We start from the raw sequence: 21293 nt of genomic DNA on the forward strand, positions 1-21293 counted from the left end.
CAATCACCGTCAACGCTTGACTCAAGCGTCAAACAGGTTCCTAGACGGTCAGTCATGCTTGAGTTAATCGAATGACGGAAGCTTTTTATCAAAATGATTGACCGTCTAGGGTCTCCTTAAAACTTCATGTTTAATTATTTAAATAAACATTGCTACAAAAGAATAGATGGAATTTAAGGCTAATCTAACACACTGCTTTTGATCAAAATGATTTAGTCATTCAAACTTTATATCAATCACCGTGAACGCTTGACTCAAGCGTCAAATAGGCTCCTAGACGGTCAGTCATGCTTGAGTTAATCGAATGACGGAAGCTTTTGATCAAAATGATTGACCGTCTAGGGTCTCCTTAAAACTTCATGTTTAATTATTTAAATTAACAGTGCTACAAAAGAAAAGATGGAATTTAAGGCTAATCTTTGATCTTACAGAAAAACTAAAAAAACCTGAAAAGACAAACTATAAGCTATGAAAGGAAATTAGAATCAGGAAAGATATGAAGAGGTAAATAGAAACCCAACATGTAATATAAAGTCAAAGGCTGTAATAAAACAGTTATCAGTATAATTTTTCATTTTTTATAATTTTAAAACAAGTTAATCTTCAAATTCCTTGGAGGAAATTAAAATTTTAAATCCTTCTATATAAGTATTAAATAAAAATTTAATAAACGATGATATCAAATTATTATAATCTTAGTTGTAATTAAAACTGTTTCAAAAGGCATATTTGCCTATTAGTCGAGAAGGATTAAATGTTTTTGGCAGCACGAGTAAACAAAAAGATAAAAAACATGTAAAAAAATGATAGAAAAATTAAAAAAAATGTAAAAATGTTAAGCATCTTAGGATTTGGGGACTGAGATGGGGGGTAGGTCTGAAGGCTCCCGCCTTATGTACATGCCATCCACTGCATTGAAATGTTCTGGAGATATTACAAATGAATTTTAAACAGGAACTGCAGGGGCTGAAGTATTTTATAAGCTACTATCACTTCTTTAATATTAGGCGGAAAAAAAGTCACGAGACGAAAAGTGACTTACAAAAAAAAAAAAAAAACAATAACTAAATCTTTTAAATTGGTTACTCTAAACTTTTTTTTACCATATTATTAGCCTACCATTTGTTTTAATTTATTTTATGTGTTTTTGTAATCCAGCTCAGGGGACTTTACCTTCAACCCTTCAGAGCCAGGAATGGTGCTTAGGGTGTCTAGGAAAATCCGCTAGACATCTTAGAGCTGAAGTGCAGCCCTGACGTCCTCCCACTGTAGCTGAGGAGGTAATTTCACTCTTCCCAGATTCTTGCCGTACCGCCGTCTTAAGGTGTGGAATATGAGATATAAGATATTTTTCTGCAAAAAAATTCCTTTCACAAGCTCCGAAGGGCCAAATTCGGATTTTGGAGTTATGAAAAACAATATCAGCAAAAAAAATCATAAAAAAGCACGACAACTAAAAAAATGGCAAAGGATGCTAAAACAACAATGTCAGAATGACAAACCGTTCTTTAGTCAAAAATATTAAACTGTAAAATGCCAACGAGTTAAAAAGGTGAAAGCTGATAAAAAATGAAATAATACATACATTAAAAAGGTTAAAAAAAGAACGTATAAAAAGGGGAGGGAACAAAACAAGTGAACGAACAAAAAAATTTGGTACCCACAGTAACAAATAATAAAGCAGGAAAACCAGTGGTTTTTTTTTTATCAGTAATGAAGGGGACAAAGATTTTTCCACATCTGGAGATAAAGTAACAAATGGGGGACAAGATAAGACCGAGTTTAGAAACAGTCCAACTCAGAACGGATCAGAACGGATCAGAACGGTATTTGGGCGGGGAGTGTCTTTTGGGGAAAATGTTTTACGTGCGAGGGTTTGTTATTACATTTTTTGCAAAGGTGTGTCTTGGTCGTCCTCTATTGCACCTCTCTCGGGGTGCCACTCATATAGCACCCTGTACTAAAAATTCGATCTTCTGGCATATGAAGGACGTGACCAAGGTACATTTATCTCCTATGTTTCTAGAGGTCAGTAACTAATGGCTGACTGGTCCGCCGGTGAAGTTCTATGTTGGTGGCCTTTTCTTGCCACGATAACTCAGGGGTAAATGGGTCAAAATAGTGTTGATCTCCCACTCCCTTCAGATGGATCCCTGATTTATCCATTTACTTTTTATATCTTAGTTTGTACTTCATATGTTAACATTTTTGATGCTGAAGTCGATTTTCTAGGAAGATTACCGAATTCTTGAGGTGAAGAAGGGCTCTGATTTTGAAACTATTAGAGGTGCGTTCTTTCGGTTGGCAAAAATATACCATCCTGACAGTGATTCTAAATCCAGTGATGCAGAAAAGTTCAGAAAAGTTGAACAAGCGTACCGAAGACTCCAAGAAAAGTTAAATAAAGAGCAAACAGCAGGCATTACTGGTGCTAAATCTGAGGAGGATAAGCTGAACAGAAGAAGTGAAGGGGAGTGTGATATTGAGGTAGTTCCCGTTGATAATAATTCAGTTAATAAATGCTAGAGATGCTTTTTTATTGTAAGCTTTCGAGTAAAACTCAAAAATGCTTTCGAGTAATTTATAATGAATCTAGTGTTGCAAAATTAAATAAAAAGAAACTATTTTTTTTTTAACTGAAAGTAAGGAGCGACGTTAAAACTTAAAACGAGCAGATATTATTCCGTATATGAAAGGGGTGGCCCCCTCCTCAACGCCTCACTCTTTACGCTAAGGGTTTTCATTGTTTAAAAAATAAAGTTGTGAGACAGAGTCAAACTTTAGCGTAAAGAGCGAGGCGTTGAGGAGGGAACCGCCCCTTTTGTATACGGAATAATTTCTCTTCGTTTTACGTTTTAATGTCGCTCCTTACTTTCAGTTAAAAAACTTGTCTTTTTGTTTAATTTCTGAACGTTTTTAAATTAATGTAGACTTTGATTTTGGCTCACCGTACATGAATAATTAAAACTAAGTTTGCATATTAATTTTACTTTTTTTGGCTAAATGGCTTTCTCGAAATTTTGTTCTGACGTAACTTACGTAACAAACTTCTATATTCGTATGTTTTTGTTACGTATATTAGGGAGTTCGCCCCCCCCCTAGTCAATACCTCACTCTTTACGCTTAAGTTCGGATTTTGTTCGAATCACAATTCCCTGAATCACAAAGGCAGGTTAATTAGAATAGATAGCTCTTTGAAAGTACTGAAAAAAAACTTTAGCGTAAAGAGCGAGGTATTGACTAGGGGGCGAACCTCCTCATATACGTAATAATTTCTATTCGTTTTAAGTTTTAATGTTGCTCCTTACTTTCAGTTGAAAAGACTTTTTTTTTATTTAATTTCTGATCGTTTTTTAAATAGTGCTAGAAATCCGGCGCCCCCTTCATAGAAATGTCCCTTCCCCCAAGGGCACATCCTCCATGGAAATATCCTCCCCATAACACCCTCGTCTGACCCCCCCCCCCCAACAGAAAAAATCCCTCCTGAAATCGTCTATATACTTCTCATTAACCAATACTATATGTAAACAATGGGCAAAGTTCATAACTTGCAGCCCTTCCCCCGGAACTGTGGGGTATTAAGTTATCATCAAAGACATATTTTTTAGATTTTAGACTATGCTGAACAAAAGGGCTACCTCAAAATGTTGATTGGGTGACTTCGGGAGAAAAATGAGCGTGGGAGGGGGTCAAGTTGCCCTCAAATTTTTTTGGTCACTTGAAAAGGGCACTAAAACTTTTAATTTCCGTTTGAATTAGCACTCGCACGATATTCTAGAACTACTGGATAGATGCGATCACCCCTGGGGGAATAAAAACAAAGAAATAAATACGCATCCGTGATCCTTTTTCTGGCAAAAAATACAAAATTCCACATTTTTGCAGATAGGAGCTTCAAAGTTCTATAGCAGGGTTTTCTGATACGCTGAATCTGATGATGTGTTTTTTATTTAAGTTCTATTACTTTTAGGGGTTGTTCCCCCATTTTTCGAAAATAAGCCAAATTTTCTCAGGTGCGTAACTTTTGAGGGGTAAGATCAAACTTAATGAAACTTATATATTTGAAATCAGCATAAAAATCTGATTCTTTTGATGTATCTATTGGTATTAAAATTCCGGTTTTTAGAGTTTTGGTTACTATTGAGCCGGGGCGCTCCTTACTTACAGTTCGTTACCACGAACTGTTTGATTATCGTAAAACAAAAATTCGGTTAGTACAATTGGCAAAATAAGGTAAAATAGGTAAAATAAGGTACTCCCTAGGAAGTACGGGTTAAGATTGGTGTTTTATAGTTGTCCTGTAGCTACAAGACCAGTTGAGCATTTCTTTTTAAGCATCACTTAAGTATTTTAATGCAATTTTTTTATGATTCCGGTTTTCTGGGCTTAAAAAAGGCAATGGCCCTTCATCTAGAGATTCATCAATTTAATTAACTGTCTAGTTTATCCCTTTCGTAATGTTGTACCTAGGGTAATACATCAGCAATTGGACAGTGCCTGATTTCAGACATCTATTTTGAAAAAAAAAAGAATTATACAAAAATAAAATAAATAAATCACACTTGCCATTATTTGGGAGTAAAAACATATTAGGAAATTTTTTCCACATTTAAACCTAAGAAACGTTACCCTAACAGCCTTACATGTTTAAATACTCGCATGCAGCCACATTCCTCATATCATATACATACTATTTTTGATTCATTTATAAAACTACCGAATACGATTAAAATAAGATATTTGTATCACATTGATGACATTGATTAACTAAGTACTGGATCATAAGAGCGGAACATTCAGTCACTTTCACAGTCATTAAGATAGTCATCAACAGGATTTGCTTGCAAATCTAGCTCCTCTCCCTCAGACTTAGATTCTGATTCAGGTGACTGTGCTAGTTCCGAAGTCTCCCCACCCCCATAATGAAAGTCCTGGATACGTCCCTGAGGAGTATAAATTAATTTCTACCTCCACCCTCCAATCGTCTCTCCTTTAGAGCTAAATCTGTATTTATCTGAAGATTCTTTCAAACAACTGCCGAAACACAAGGACCGTTAAACTAGAATAAATTTTTTTTTTAGACAATCATTCGGTAACAACTCATTCGGTAGCAATTCGTTGAAAAGCAGAATAAATCTGAAGAAAAGGGCTATTGAGGATATTGATTCTGCTTTGGCTCTCCACATTGTTGAAACTCCAGATCATTTAGTTCTTTTTGATGAGGCGACTTTAATATATGAAGCAAATGGCTCCCCACATTCTTTTAGGAGGCAATTGAAATTTTAAGAGACCTTGCTTTTAATAGAGACACTGGAGGTATTCCTTCAAACCAATTTATAATAACTTAAAATTAAAGGATTCAAATAAAGTTTTTTTTCAGTTTAAATTAAGATTATGTGTCCACACTTTTAATGAAAACTAGGTCAGTAGACAAGCTAAGTCAATCACTTAGCAGAGAATTCTCGCCCAATCTAATTGGCGAATAGTCTTTTATTTACTTTGGCTTGTTTTTTTTTTGGTTTGTTTGATTCAGTTTTCTTCTACTCAGTTAGAGCTAATTCTCCAAAAGATTAGTTCTCCTTTTTTTAGCATTGAAGACGACTAGGCGGAAGTCCCTGATGAAATATCTGCCTCTATCATTTTTGCTTCTTTTTTTCCGCTGGCTGACATTACCCTCATTTTTCTCAGCTATTTAATTTTTTTCTTGTTTGTCACATGTCAATTCTGCTTCTAGCCCTTTCTGTCTTTAAAAGTACTAATATAATTTTATTTCAGCTAGCATTTCACCATTTTAAAATTATAATTACCGGTGCTATAATACACTTTATCGTTGTGATAACAAGAGACCTATATCGTTGTGATAACAAGAGACCTAAGTCAAACAGACCGCCTTTTAATCCTGAAACACAGCTATACACAAAACAAAATCATAATAATAATAATTTATTATAAGCCAAAAAACAGGCCATACAGAACAGTATTCTTAATTACACTTTACAAGAAAAATAAAATAAATATCAAGTTTCACTTATTGATGTCAACGCTTCATTTACATATTTACATAACTGCCTGATTGTCCTTTTTACAGTCGTTTTTAGGATCCCCGGGAACTCCAAGTTACCACCCTCAAAAATACTTTTCCCTTAATAGAGAAAGTTGCTGGCACTCGGTGAGAATATGGGCCACATCCTCAATACCTAGGTTACATCTGGGGCAAGAGTAATCCGCATCTGCATCTGGGGCCACCCTTTTTCTTTCAAATACTCTTTTTCTATTTTTTAGTGGCAGGCAATTCGCTCGGATCCGAAACCAAGTCCTCAATATCTCCCCGGGTAATCCTAGTTTAAAATAATATTCAAATCCAAATATCTCTTTTACATGGGAATAAAACTTCAATGTTTCAGATGTTTTAACTGCCTGGGTCCACATTTGGACTTCCTGGTTTTTTATTCTTTCTATAATCATAGCCAAAAACGGCTTACCCTGATCTGCGGGTCCTAGCCCCTCATTCCAAATATATGATAATCCTAATCCATCTAAAACATTTTTTATTTGGTACGGCCACGATCTTTTACGTTTCGACCGTAGCATCTCCACATAAGCTGCTTTTGCTAACCTATCTTCTGGCAGACTTAGAACTTTTAGCCTATTCAATCTTTTTTTGACAGCATCTTCGCGCTTTTGTGCTCTGAAAATTACAAGGCTTCCTTAAATATGTCAGTAAAATATGTAAGATACCGGTAAAATACGTGAAATACTGGTAAAATACATAAAATACGTAGAATACGTAAATTACGTAAAATAGGTAGAATACCAATTTTACGGGGGTCCGTAAGATTACAATAAAATACGTAAAATACCCAATTTTACCGTGACCAATATTACCAGTACAACACTAAATGGATCTTACTCTAGTTTGTCTCTGCGTCTGAAATAATGGTGGGGTTTTTTGCAGGTCTTTTTTCTTAAAAGAATAAGTTTTTTATTTATTTAGTGGTCTCAAATACTTCAATTCACGTCCTCAGGGATTTACTAAGACAACGTTTTAGACGACGAAAATTATAGACTCATGGCTCTTTACTAAGACAACGCAATTTCGTTGACTACGATGAATCTATATAAAGTAGATAAGACTTGGCCCATTGCCTGAACAATTCTTCTGGAAAAGGGAGTTACTTGTCCATCTAGACTTGGCTGGGAAGGATGCACAGGCTCCAGACCCCTTTCAACTCTTGTGTTATAAAAATTATCAGTTTTGGAATAGTTGCCAGGTTTGAGTGCTGTGGACCATTCTCTAAATAATGGCTGAAGGATTTTACTCAGTAAAAGATGTACCCCATCTATATAAGCGTGGTTATAAAGGAGGGGAGATCATCCCCTAAGGCCTCATCTCGGTTTTTGTTGTTATATTGGTTATGAATCCTGGCATAATTTTTATTTAGCGAGTTTTAACATGTCCATCAGTTTTCAAAATTTAGCTATGTATCTATTTTCAATAAATGGACCCTGAACAATCAGGATTCCTGAGAGGTATAGCAAGTCTGTATGGATGATTTTTAGAGATGAGGCATGAAATCTAGATATACATGTCATATATATATATATATATATATATATATATATATATATATATATATATATATATATATATATATATATATATATATATATATATATATATATATATATATATATATATATATATATATATATATATATATATATATATATATATATATATATATATATATATATATATATATATATATATATATATATATATATATATATATATATATATATGTGTGTGTGTATATATATATATATATATATATATATATATATATATATATATATATATTGAATATTCCAAATATCGGTGAGATCTCCGTGTTAGAGAACCTCAGTGGAAGTGCCAGCAAAAATTTTGCGTATCGGTAAAAACTGCTCCGTATTTTCGACGCTCGGTGAGAGACAGCACTTCCCGCAAGGGGGATATATACCAAATTATGGGAGAGACAACAGCATTGAAAAGTTTTCAAACAGTTCGTGGTAACGAACTGTAAGTAAGGAGTGGTCAATGTAACCGAAACTCTAAAAAACAGAATTTTGATACCAATCGATACATCAAAAGAATACATCAAAGTTTGACTTTCTCACAACTCTATTTTTTTTTAAATAAAAAACTTTAGTGTAAAGAGCGAGGCGTTGAGGAGGGGACAGCCCCTTTCATATACGGAATAATTTCTGTTCGTTTTAAGTTTTAATTTCGCTCCTTACTTTCAGTTCAAAAACTTGTTTTTTTTATTTAATGAAATAATAAAACGATTGAATGACCTCTTGCATTTGACTGTTTTTCCTTAAACCGATGACAAACAAAAAAGTACGTAGAGCAATAGGGAAATCTTTTTGAAATACAGTGAAGATAATTTGAATGATTATTTAGGCCCTATGTTCAAGGGCCGTCCTCAGCTAAAATAAAAAAGACTCACAACAACATGCAACCAATAAAACGAAAAATTAAAAAAAATTTTCAAAGCAGTCCCAGCACAAATTATTTCCACTGTCTTGCAAAAAGATTTCCCTATTGTTCTTCGTACTTTTGTTGTTTGTTATGAAAAGGCAGTGTGGTCTTCGTCGCTATTTTCCTTAAGCCGATGGAATAGATCTACAGATTGAATCGATCAATAGGCCTCTAGTGGATCTAAGCGTCTCGCCGTAAGTGATTCCAAGGTATTTCAAAGACTGGGACTGCTGGATTCTAATACTATCGATGACTAGATTAACATCTGCCGAATTAGCACCGTTAAAAACAATAAATTCCGTTTTTTCAATGTTGATCCGTAGTCCTATTCTTCTGTATAGGGTCACTAGGAGGTGAATATTCTTTTGTAAACCTCTTAGCGTGCTGCTTAGGAGCAACAAGTCGTCTGCATCAGTCCTGAATAGTTCTTATTCTGACAAAGGGTAGTAGGTCCACTTTATAACCAAGTGTCTTTAAAAATGCTGGCCAAGGGTTCGAGAACTATTAGATGTCATTTTATCACCAATCCCTGAATAGTTCTTATTCAAACGAGATCTAACGTGACTTATAGACTATCTTGGGAAGACTGGGGGGGATAAATAGATTTAGGCTCTAAGATTTCCTATGTGATCCTCTTGTTATAGAAGAGGATCTACCCTACACTGTTTTTATTCCAGCAAGCTTCAACATGTCCACCTTTTTATTGAATGTATGTATGAAAAGTGAATGAGTGTCAGAGACCATTTCCTAAATAAGCTGTAACTTATATTGATTCGAAAAATGTGCCACATGGCCGTATTGACAAATGGTTGAGGAATGGGAACTCTGGCCATAAGATTTCTATGGGGCCCTTCGCGTCGATTCGATGTAAGAGACCTTGTAAATCATTTTACTAGTTTCTCTTTTCAAATTGTATAGTATTTTAATTCAATTTCAATCTAACTAATTTAGTTTACCTAAAATTAGAATATTAGAAGCCAGGATAATGACAGTGGTCCAGTGGAAAGTGACAGTGGTCCAATTAGTTAGAAAGAAATTCTATTTATTTCTAGCTAATTTAGTTTACCTAAAATTAGAATATTAGAAGCCAGGATAATGACAGTGGTCCAATTAGTAAGAAAGAAATTCTATTTCCTTCTAACTAATTTATTTTACCTAAAATTAGAATATTAGAAGCCAGGGTAATGACAGTGGTCCAGTATAGCTCCGAGACGAGGACGCTTCGAAAGGCTGAGAATGATTTGAAAAAGTTTTCTAGAGGAATTTTCTATAGATAGTCTGAGATACTCGTTTGACAGACCGCATATCAAGCAATAAGCGGTTGAAAAATGCGGCTTGATCCCACTCTCTAGGCTGCAATGAAAGAAAGGTTAAGATCCATCTTTGGCCACACTAAAAGCAGATCGTCCCCGAATGGTGTGAGGAGTGGCCTTACAAGCCGGTTTGAGGGAAAATACCACTTACTGGGAGGGGTAAAGAGTGAAACTTTGAACAAGTTAGGATAAAGGGGGAGTGGCCACAGGCCTGGGATTGGGGTCACAGGCCGTTTGGTGTTGCAATGAGTTTTTCAGTGGTAGTAGTTAATTCTGTTTCGTCTCCAAGATGGAAATCCTAAATCTTTCTTTTAATATTTGAAATTTTGTTTTAGCACACTGCGCCACAGCATCGACAGTTTTTAAGTTATGAGGGCTATGGACATGGTTCTCTGTATCAAAGGGAAAAGCAGCATCAAAAAAGGAAAGCTGAGAAAGCGACAGAAAATGTATTCGTGCATCGAATGAAAAAAGCTGGTATGCTGGATGAAAATCCACTTGTTGCTGCTGAATCAAAGGAGGCAAAAAAGATCAAAACGAGGTAAGTGAATTTGATTAGCTTTTCTATATAGCTCATTTTTCTTACTTACTATGTGCATCGTTATAACGGTTATTAAGTAAGGGTTTATTGCTAAGTTTAGTGTTTATTTGAAGATTAGATAAGATTTTATTAATACAACAGCTGAGAATGCAGGGAGAAAGAACAAGAAGCAAAACAAAAGCAAAAGTTGAAAAAAGAAGATAAAAGGAGAAAGTAAAAGGAGAAAATAAAACGTATACGAGATGTGGCTATAAAATATCGGTACTAAGGCTCTCAGGACTGGTTTCTCTCTAAGAGAGAGAGAGAGAAACATGTATGTGTGATTTTTCTTCTGGCAAAAAAAAAAAAGAAAATACAAATTGCATATTTTTGCAGCTTGAAACCTCATAGCAGGGTTCTCTGATACCCTGATTCTGATGGTGTGGTTTTCATTTAGATTTTGTGAATTTTAGGGGGTGTCTCTCTCCTTTTCTGAAAATTGGGCAAATTTATTGACAATTATCATTTTTCTGGCTAAAAAAGAACACCAGCTCTTGTATAAACGAAGTGCACGGCCAGAATAATTTCTTTACAGAAATGGGAGGTGCAACATACGAAAGAGCTACACAGGCTACACAGCTTCGAAGCTGCTACACAGCTTCAGGCTACACAGCTTGCAACCGTTCTCTTTTGGCGACTTCCTACTTCTTTTTTGGTATTATCAGTCCAGTTATTTTATTGCCTCACCCCGTACACCCCACTACCTACTAAAAACAAAAACATCAATCAAGCGCTCATCACTCACTACTTACCAAAGCCAGACTGGAGTAATGTGCCTTGCTGAATAAACAGACCAGTGCACAATCCCAACTTGGGCCAGAGACATCAACCGCTTGTGGGCGTAAAAAAGGACCAGAGATCAAAAATGCTTTTGTAACTTTTATAAGGCACCAGACAAATGACACTTTCTAATCAACTTAGGTACAGTAATCCAGGCAAAGTGACAAGCAGTCATGGGGTTGAAACCTGATCTGACTGATGGACTGAATCCGGAATCCAAATATTATTGTAATTACGAAGATAATGTGTGGTATGATGAAGAGTATATCCAGGATTTTTTTTTGTTTGGGGAGGGGGCTACAGTTTTTTTTTAAACGCATCAAAAATTTGTTTATATTCAATTTTTTACGTTTTTAGGAGTCGGGCAAACATTTTGGGGGAGGGGGGTCAAACTACCTAACCCTCCCCCCTGAATACGACCTTGGGAATGGTCAGAGACAAGAGGCAGTTTAGTCTTAGGGGCAGCAGGAACATCACCATGTAACTGGAAAAATCAAACGAAAGACACACGTGAAATAATGTAAAGCGAATTCCAATTAATTAATAATTTATTAATAGAATTCTTTGTATCAAGAATAAGGTTCCTTACTACTACTACTACTAACAACTAACCGCAGCACCGAGCCGTCTGAGGCCAACACAGCTACGCCCGCTCCTCCTCCATCCCAATCTATTCAAAGCCTCCCTGCTTACACTCTCCCAGAAAGTTCCCGTTTCCCTTAAATCGTACTTTATGACGTCCTCCCAGACGAGGACGACCGGCTTTCCGTTTAACCCTAGGCGGTTGGCCGAAAAGGATACTTTTCGGCAATCCATCATCCTTCATCCGCACAACGTGCCCTAGCCACTTCAACCTTTTTTTCATTATAGCCCTAGAAAGCGGGATTGAACCACATTTTTTGTACAGCCTACTGTTTTAAATACGATCAGTCAGCTGGGTACCCAGAACAATCGGTGGGCAATTTCTCTGGAGCGAGCAAATCTTCATCCGCTTTTGGAGCGCCCATGCTTCAGAGCCATATTTGAACTGTCATCACTGTAGCTTCTAATATTCTAATCTTGGTTTGCAGACTTATCTTCCTATTCCTGCTATTCTACTTTTAACATCTTAACTGCTCCCACCGTCTTTACTAATAATATTACCAAGGTAAGTGAAGCTGCCCAACTGATCAATCTTTTTGTTACCCAGTGTCACCTCTTCATCTTCACTTATTCTTAGCCTTAGTGACTTAGTCTTCCTAACATTAATTTTTAAACCTATTCTAGCACCCTGATCTCGCAAAACCTCTAAAAGTTTATTCAGTTTGCTCACGCTTCTATCTAGGATGCTTAAATCATCAACATAATCAGCATAAGTCCAGGAGACTTTTTCCTCCCCATTTGATTCCGTGGTCTCCCATTGCCTTTCCTGTGCTCCTTAAGACAAAAGTCTATCAAAATAATCCCTATAAAGAGGGATAGAAAACAACCCTGCTTAATTCCTGATTTAATACAAAACCAGTTGCTAACCTCATTTTCTACCTTAACCGCTGTAGTGTTATTCTCGTACATATCACTAACCACTTTAATGTATTTTTCTGGTATACCATAAAAGGCTAAGACCTTTGCTAAAGTTCTTCTATCAACAGAATTGAACGCTTGCTCATAATCTATAAAACTGAGTACAAAACGTGTTTGACAGCTCAGGTAATTCTCAATTATTAACCTGAGAGTGAAAATTTGGTCGACACATCTTCTACCTTTTCTAAAATCGCACTGTTCTTCTCTTAAAACTTTGTTTGCAGCATCTTTCAGTCTAAAAAGTAATATCCTACCTACAGAGACCAGACTAACGCCTCGATAATTACCACACTCACCCTTATCACCTTTCTTATAAAGTGACTTAATTTAGGTTCTTATAAAATTGTTAGGTACTTCCCCTTTTTCAGAAATCATATTTATAATCTTCAGTAACTTATTTCTAACCTCAGAGCCACCGAATTTAAGAAACTTATTTACCACACTATCATCACCTGAAGCCTTATTGTTTTTTAATCCTTTTAGTACTGTCGCTAATTCTTCCTCACAAAACAAATCTTCCTTCAAATCCAAGGTATCCCAAACTTTTTCATTTTCCTCTATATCTTTTCCTGCAACTCTATGTTGGTTTATCAAATTCTCAAAATGTTCTGCCTATCCCTCTTTAACTCTTTCCTTATCACTAATTGTTGCCCCGTTCCTATCTTTATCTGGGACAAGTCCGGATTGCAAGTCTAGTACCTCCGACTCATTATATAACCATGCCTACAAATATTATGCTACCACGAGGAGGCAGGCCATAGTAGATAAATTAGCTAGAAAGAGGTTTTCAGGCCGAGAATTCCCGTCAAAACAGACCAAGCCCAGAAGACTTGTCCATTAATCAGAATCCCGTGCGAATGCTGTGTTGTTTACTAGGGTATAATTTCCTCGAGGGGCGCCACTCCTCAAGTGTGAATGGAGTTGACCTTAAGGTTCTCAGTCTTGCAGGTATACAGTCATACAATAAGAAACGCAAGACTGAATTAAACTGTGTAAATTTATTTAAATTTAAACTGAATTAAATTTTTAGAATCGACCCAAGAAGGATCTGTGTGAGCTTTCTAATAATTCCGAGATTCCTCGATATCTTCATTTTAATTTACTAATATGATGCCTGAAGGAAAGATTCTCATCAAGAAGAATACCGAGGAAGCAAGCAGAACGATCGGCAGGGCTACTTAGACAACCCATTGAAACATTAATTTCTGACAGTAGTGGGCAACCCTGAGGAATTCGCTAAAAAATCAGGAAGTTTGACTTAGAAAAATCTAATGCCAGGCAGTTGGCATCGAACCACAGAATTACTATTTTGAACAAAACAGTTAACTTAATACAGATCTCAGGATCCGATATGACAGCATTACCAAGTGTACTGTCGTCTGAAAACGTAACTAGAATGTAATCACCACTTAACGGAGATCTACAATTGTGGGCATGGAAAGATTCGGGGTGACACAGACGATATTTAACTGTATGTTTTTGGTTTAAACCTAAGATCATTAAAATAAACTAAGAAAAGAACTGGCCCTAGAACTGAGCCTAACGGGACCCCAAACTCAAGCTGAGGTGGTGAGCGAACAAGAATATCTACGGAAATAACGCTTTCAGGGAAACAAGAATCAAACCACTCTTGTACTGTAATGGTATAATTACCATTACAGTTTGAAGAATTAATAACCATTACAATTTGAGTAATTAATCACCATTACAATTTGAAGAATTAATTATCATTACAATTTGAAGAATTAATTGCCATTACAATTTGAAGAATTAATTACCATTACAATTTGAAGAATTAATTACCATTACAATTTTAAGAATATAATTTTATGGCTCAAGGAATCAAAAGCTTTTCAGACGTCGAAAGATATTGCGGTACAAATCAGACATGAATCAAAAGCTGAAAGTAAAAATAGAAAAAACTCAAGCATGCTCAAGCTTTCTTTGATCGCAAGCCAAACTGAAAATCATGAAACAAAATTCTTTGCCTCGAAAAATGAAGGTAGAAAAGGGAAAGCTTAGAATTTTCAAAAATCCATTTAAATACAGGACATACAGATATCAGCCGATAAGTAGCTGGGTTAATTCAATGTCCATCTTTATATGAAACAATGACTCGGGCCCTTTTAAGTAAACTAGGAAAAATTCCATTCTCTAAAGGTAGATTTACAAGTCTTATCAGGGGAGATATAATTAAAGAAACAATTTTCACTACCTTGGTGGGTATACAATCGGTACCGGAAGACGCTGAATCTTTTAACCCATTGACAAGTCTACTCTTCCCAACCCCAGAAACTGATCCCAAGGACATCGATTTCAAGCAAGTTTGACCACGATACCATTTGAGGCTAGGCTTAAAAAGACAATAGTTTGATTGAAGAAGCAGTTATTTTCCTCCCTTTTGCAAAATAGGAGGCAAATGCCTCTTGAACATTAAGTTCAATCTGAACAACTGAGCCACCGAACTTGAAGGGAAAAAGACGGTGGAGACAAATTTTTTTTTACTTGAAAAGTTTTACGAATATTCTTTCGGCAATTCGAAAATTCCTGAGACAAATAAAGGCGCTTAGCATCCTGTATCAAAGAGTTATAAATATTACCATATATTTCGAAACGCTGAAGGTGAGCAGCTGCACTTAATGTTGACTTTGTTGACATGTAAGATTTCCAAAGGTTATTTTTTTTATATCCAGCTTCAGAGAAGGTCTGGGATCATCCACGGATTCAAGAGAATACATCTCTTAGATCGGGAACTTCAAGGGGATGTAGCACATACATTGACAATAGAAGATTGTGACAAATTCATGCAAGAAGTCAAACTGCGAGCAAAAAATCTGTCAGGTACATCCCATGGGATCTCTGCTAACCTAATCTTTTGGCCACATTCAAAGGACGCCGAACCCAAAGTAGGGGTTCTCTGACTAATCATCTTCCTAGCACTATCATTAATTAATAATAAAGACAGGAAAATGTTCCGATATATCATTTCTTAGTACAAAATTCTGCACCAAATCAACAGAGGAGAAATTATTATTTATCAAGGATGCCGTTATCATAGTTACACGTGTCGTAATGCAAACTATTGGAAAGATTCCAGCTGCGAGCAGAGCTGATAGAAAATCCACTGTCACTGAAGATGCAAGATCAAATAAGTTAAGGTTGAAGTCTAATTTATTGGACTTGAAACGAAAAAAAATCATTACAAACAAGAGTTTGGGTATGAACTCCTTCTCTCACCGTAAGGTCTAAAACCTACTGCGTCATTAGCGCTTTGCTGAAAACCAATTTTATGACAAATATTTTCTTTTGCACTTAATATTGAAAATAAGCATTAAAATTATAGTAACATTTTGAACTGATGAGCTTTCAGCAATTAATATCATTATGCATCAAATATTCAGTTTGATGTTGTTTATATTGTATAAACAATATAAACAATATAACTATTCAGTATGATGTTGTATAAACAACATCAAACTGAATATTTGATGTACAATGATATTAATTGTTGAAAGATCCATCAGTTCAAGAATTTATCTCACTGTAATTGTATTTTTGTTTTAAATGCTGTAAGAACTGGAAAAGAAAATATTTATAATATAATTCGTTTTCAGTTAAGCGCCAATGACGCAGTAGGTTTCTGTTTTTTATTTACAGTTAGGTAAGGAGGCAGTATCCAAACACTTGTTTGTAGTGAAACTATATTTGTCTTTAAGAACTTTAAAAAGAGCTAATAAATTAAAATTAGTTTTTGCTCGTTTTGCGATTGACTCGGTTGTATACTGTAATTTCTGTTTGTTTTATCTTTTATTTATTTATTGATGGTGAGTTATGTTAGTTTTGGGCTTGGAAAATTACTTGGCTTTATTTCTCCTCATCTTTGGTTTAATGTAGCTGTTTACTTTTCTTCGAAAAACTTTTGTGGAATACCTTTTTAAAATTAATCGCAAAATTAGGCGACATTTGCCGCAGAATATATGTATTTGTTGTACCGCCCCAAAACATACTGCATTCATACTTGCCGTCTCCATCCGCTCGTGTCGGATACCGTCTTCAAGGGGTGTAAAAAGGCTGGTGATTAAGAACAACTGGTCTCTGTTGTCAGGTTAACTTGATTAAATTACTATTTTGTATGTGTGTATAGGCCCGACTCTAAGGGGAGAACGGGCAAGAAGTTTTCTGGGTATAAGGGGGCTAGAGGAGCAAAAAGTGGATATTTAGAATTTTTTTTCTATTCTACCTTTAAGGAGGAGGGGAGACGTTAGATCTAAGGAGGAGGACAAATCCCATATTTCCTCTATGCGGCGGTGTTTGTCAAGTCATTTATTAATTGTCTCAACTTTAAAACGTTTAGGTCGCCCCTTATTGATTCATTGCATCTCTGTTGTATTTCTCCTCTATATATTTTTATTTCTGAGTAATTACTTATGAGTGAAAGAACGTGGCACATAAAGACAGCTCTCCTATAATATCATTAGTCAAATTCAGCTTTTAAAGAGATTAATTTTGAATGGATTGTAATTAGGATAAGTTCCTTTTGACAAAGTGTTTCACACAAATTGTTCATTTACCGAAGCCCTTTATTAACCAGTATTGATGAATTGTCAATACCATTGGTGTTTGTCAATACTTATGACAGCTATTGACTGTTTCTGGGGGGCTAGAACTTGTTTGTGTTAGGTGTTATTTCAAGTTCAAAGTTCGATTTTTTTTTCTCATTCACAAATAAATAAATAAAAAACACTTTCGCGCTAGAGAAAAACCCCCGAGGGTTTGCAGTCGTGCGAAAGTCCACGTAGTTGACGAAAGTCGTGCGAAAGTCCACAATAGTTGCGAAAGTCCACGCAACTACTTACCAATTAAATCAAACGTTTAACTAAATCTGTTATAAATAAGTCGAAATAAGTAGCCTATAAAATCATATATTGTCATCTGCTCCTACGATTGGTTACTTCTACTAACACTAAGCAACCAATTTTAATTTTTTTTTTTTTTAAAGCAATCTCTAGCTTGACTTTAATGCACCAAGTCATCTGCCAAAAAAAATCAGATTTTTTTGAATGAGTAAATTGTAAATTTATGTATTTATTTCCCTTAAAATCGAGAAGCGTATAAGATATATAAATGAAATTACAAAAATATTTCAACAAATGAAACAGAACAACGATTTACAATAGGCTTAAAAACGTAATATTATCTTTTTTTTCTCCACAGTTTTTCCATTGTATTTTGTGGGTTATAAATAAATAATAATAATAAAAATAATAACACAAATCTGTCTTGTCTTTTTCTACAATTAGCCATGTCTTGATGCCTGCAAAATACTTGATTTTAATTCAAAATACTTGAAATAAAATCAAGTATTTTGCAGGCATCAAGACATGGATAATTGTAGAAAAAGAAGACAGATAGTCCGAAGGATTGAGAGGAAAATCTGTGATAAACCCATTTTAAGATTGTATGTTGTGCTATCCGCCCTAGGGGCATGGGAATACAAAATAAAAATGAAAATTCACTTTTAAATAATTGGCATTACATAAACAATGACAAACACACAAATCACAGAAACCTACTTCTGTGTTTCATTTTCAGCCTGAGAAATCGCCTTAAATTTTTAATACTTGCAAAAATTCATCACTCATTACATTCACTAGCCATCTCTCATCAAACTTATACTCTCCATACAATTCATTTCGCAGCTCATTCAATTCTTCACTTATACGTCGCATGACCCTCATGAATATATATTTTAAATATTAGTATATGTAAGAGTTATATATTATATATATATATATATATATATATATATATATATATATATATATATATATATTAAGAATTTCTACCTGTATATTAAGAGTTGGTGCCAATTTTTATTCTGAATTTATATAAGTTTACTTTGTCGTTTACATTGTTTCAAATAAAATCAAAGAGGTTTTAAATCAGGCTTCAAACTGAGACTATTTGTCCTAGTGGAGGGATCTTATATGCACGTTTCGTCCCAATTTTTCAAGTTTCCAGGAGAGGACCGAGTCTATTTTCGACTTCTATATTTTAATTCCATGTTGTCCCGAAGAAACATGTGGTGGCACAACGAATTTTGGATTCTCGCTGCCGCCCGATTTTTGATTCCTGCTGCTGCAAGGCTGGGCGATAGACTTGCTACCCGTCCCTGTAAAATACCCAGCAGTGGAAGATTCGCCAATAACCTGTCAACGCCCTGTGCGCCATCAATGACTGCGGGGGATCTTTATCCGTATCCTTCAGAAAGAAGACAATATTCTTTTTTGTCCATTTTGTATATTCAGTTTTCTTTATGGCTGACTGGATCAGCTAATCTGCTAATCAGCTAATCAGATAATCTGCCCAACTATAACGAATAATTCATAAATGTAATCGGATTTTTTCCAAATCTCTTAGTTGCCGTTCATGTTTCAAAATGGCTTAACCCTATAATCCCAGTGTTTTCAGCTCCAGATTCATCAATGGATGCTATTAAACACTTTATTGTGTACAGTTATAGCCAAAATTTTTAAAAGGCCCTCCCCCCCCATTACAAATTATATCCAAGCCAAGAGTTTTCCAGATCCATAAAGTTAATCTGTTGAAGGGGTTCGAATCTCCTGCTGAAGGGATTAGCATCTTCCTGCTCGTCCAGAGTATTGACTTCTCGTGTGCGCAGATATGTTCTGTTCTACTACGTAACCTTTGAGGAATAGGCCTACGGCAAAAATTAACGCACAGGAAGATGCTAAAAAGTGAATACTCTATTCGTAAGCTTCTAAGATTCTATGGAGATAGGGTAACATTTGTTTCTTTACAAATTCTATCTAATCATATTAGATATAATTACATACTTTATTCACAAAATCTTATAGCTATGGCTCTGTTTTGTGTAGTAACCGTATATTTCTTTAATGATGTGCCTTAAGAAAGGAAAAAAAACGTCCGAAAACTGACAATAGGCCACACTTTTGTACTTTTACATTTGTCATTATTTTTAAAAATTAAGAAACGAGTGTTTAAGCCAATTTTCTCTGAGGTAAAGTAAAAACAATAACAAATAGTTACTCCTAGGCCATAGTTCCTCCTGGGTTCCTCCTAGGCCATAGTTCCTCCTGGGTTCCTTCTAAGCCATAGTTCCTCCTGGGTTCCTCCTAGGCCATAATTCCTCATGGGAACAAATAGTTCCTCCTAGCCAAAATGTTGCGTGAGAGTTTATGTAACCAACGGGTTCTGTTCTCCATCGGCCCTTGTCCTGAGGTATTTGCCATAATGCTTAATAAATGCAAAAAAAAAACTCGTATAACGGTTATATAGTTGTTTCTTTTTTTAAATTTTTTTTAAGATTGTTTATTCTATAACCAGTATTAAAAAAAAAAGTTTTAACCCAAGTGATTTGTTTGTCCATTTCGAATTATTTCTCAGAATACAAATCAGTGCAAATAAAAGAAAAGCGATAAAGCTGTCTAAAAAATAATATTCGGGTGAAAACTGGCAAAAAAATGTATAATATAGAAACTGTTGGCATATAATTTTGTAGAAAATAGTTTATGCAGAAAATAAAATATCAAATATTTTCTTCTAGATATGACATGGACCGGCTTGTCGAGGATTTAATTAGAGAATCAATGGAACGTGGGGAATTTGTCAATATTAAGGGAACTGGGAAGCCTCTTAAAGAAAGGACATCTTACCCCTACGTTGATGAGGTTACGAGAAAGATCAATGAGGTAATAATTAGTGTGATTACTTAAGGCTCTGAGGAATATTTTATCTAGCCTAATGGTGAAAGGAGAGATCTTCGCTGCTTGCTTTAATGAAGATGTTAAAACTATAGTCTTTTCCTTTTAAAAAGCAATTTGTAAATGTGTGAAATTACTTCTTATCATTAAATACAGGAAAAACAGGAAACTTATCTGATAAATCATTTAATAGTACAAATTTTTGCGCCAAATTAATTGAGAAAAAAAATAATATCTATCAACGATGCCGTAGTCCTAGTTACACGTGTCGAAATGCAAAGTTTTGGTGAAATTACTGCTGTGAGCAGCGCTGACAGAAAATCCACCAAAGAATGAGAAAAAGGAGAAGGCAATAAGAAATTTTGGCAAACTCGAAATATGAAGGAAATTTCGTATCTTTATTAGTGTTGTAGAGGAAAAGGATTCAAAAGTTGAAATCTTTCTAATATTTCTCTAACACTCTCCTTAGTCTTATTCTAGTTTGTTTTTCTGTCTACCATTTCTCCTGACCTTTTCGCTGTAAAAACCTGAAATTTTGCTTTATGTCTGAAAATTAGGAGGGATTTAGGTCATAAAAAAATTCCAGATACTGTTCAAAATAGAACTTCTCATTATTTTTCTTATGTCTGTGTGAAAAGATATTAAAATGCGTAAAGAGCAAAAAACTGGTAATTGCAAAAATATTTGTATATATATTAACAAGGGATTACAAAAAAGAAAACAAAAAGTTCGAAGTTTAGTAGAAATCGTTATTAGAAAAACATCATTATCGAATTTCTTTTCTTATAAAT

At 35.1% G+C, this 21293-nt stretch overlaps 1 protein-coding gene across 1 annotated transcript; it reads left to right on the top strand.

The window, feature by feature from the left end:
• Positions 1-754: 754 nt before the first annotated feature.
• Positions 755-20514, top strand: LOC148938754 (dnaJ homolog subfamily C member 28-like). The gene is made up of 4 exons (XM_089107561.1): positions 755-772; positions 2233-2487; positions 10173-10378; positions 20346-20514. Exons 1-4 carry the CDS (start codon positions 755-757, stop codon positions 20512-20514), a joined length of 648 nt encoding a protein of 215 aa, XP_088963687.1.
• The last annotated feature ends 779 nt before the right edge of the window (positions 20515-21293 follow it).

Source organism: Artemia sp. Qi Xiang Cuo, unplaced genomic scaffold (genome assembly GCF_049724085.1).
Source record: "Artemia sp. Qi Xiang Cuo unplaced genomic scaffold, ASM4972408v1 HiC_scaffold_2971, whole genome shotgun sequence".
Lineage (NCBI taxonomy): Eukaryota > Metazoa > Arthropoda > Branchiopoda > Anostraca > Artemiidae > Artemia > Artemia sp. Qi Xiang Cuo.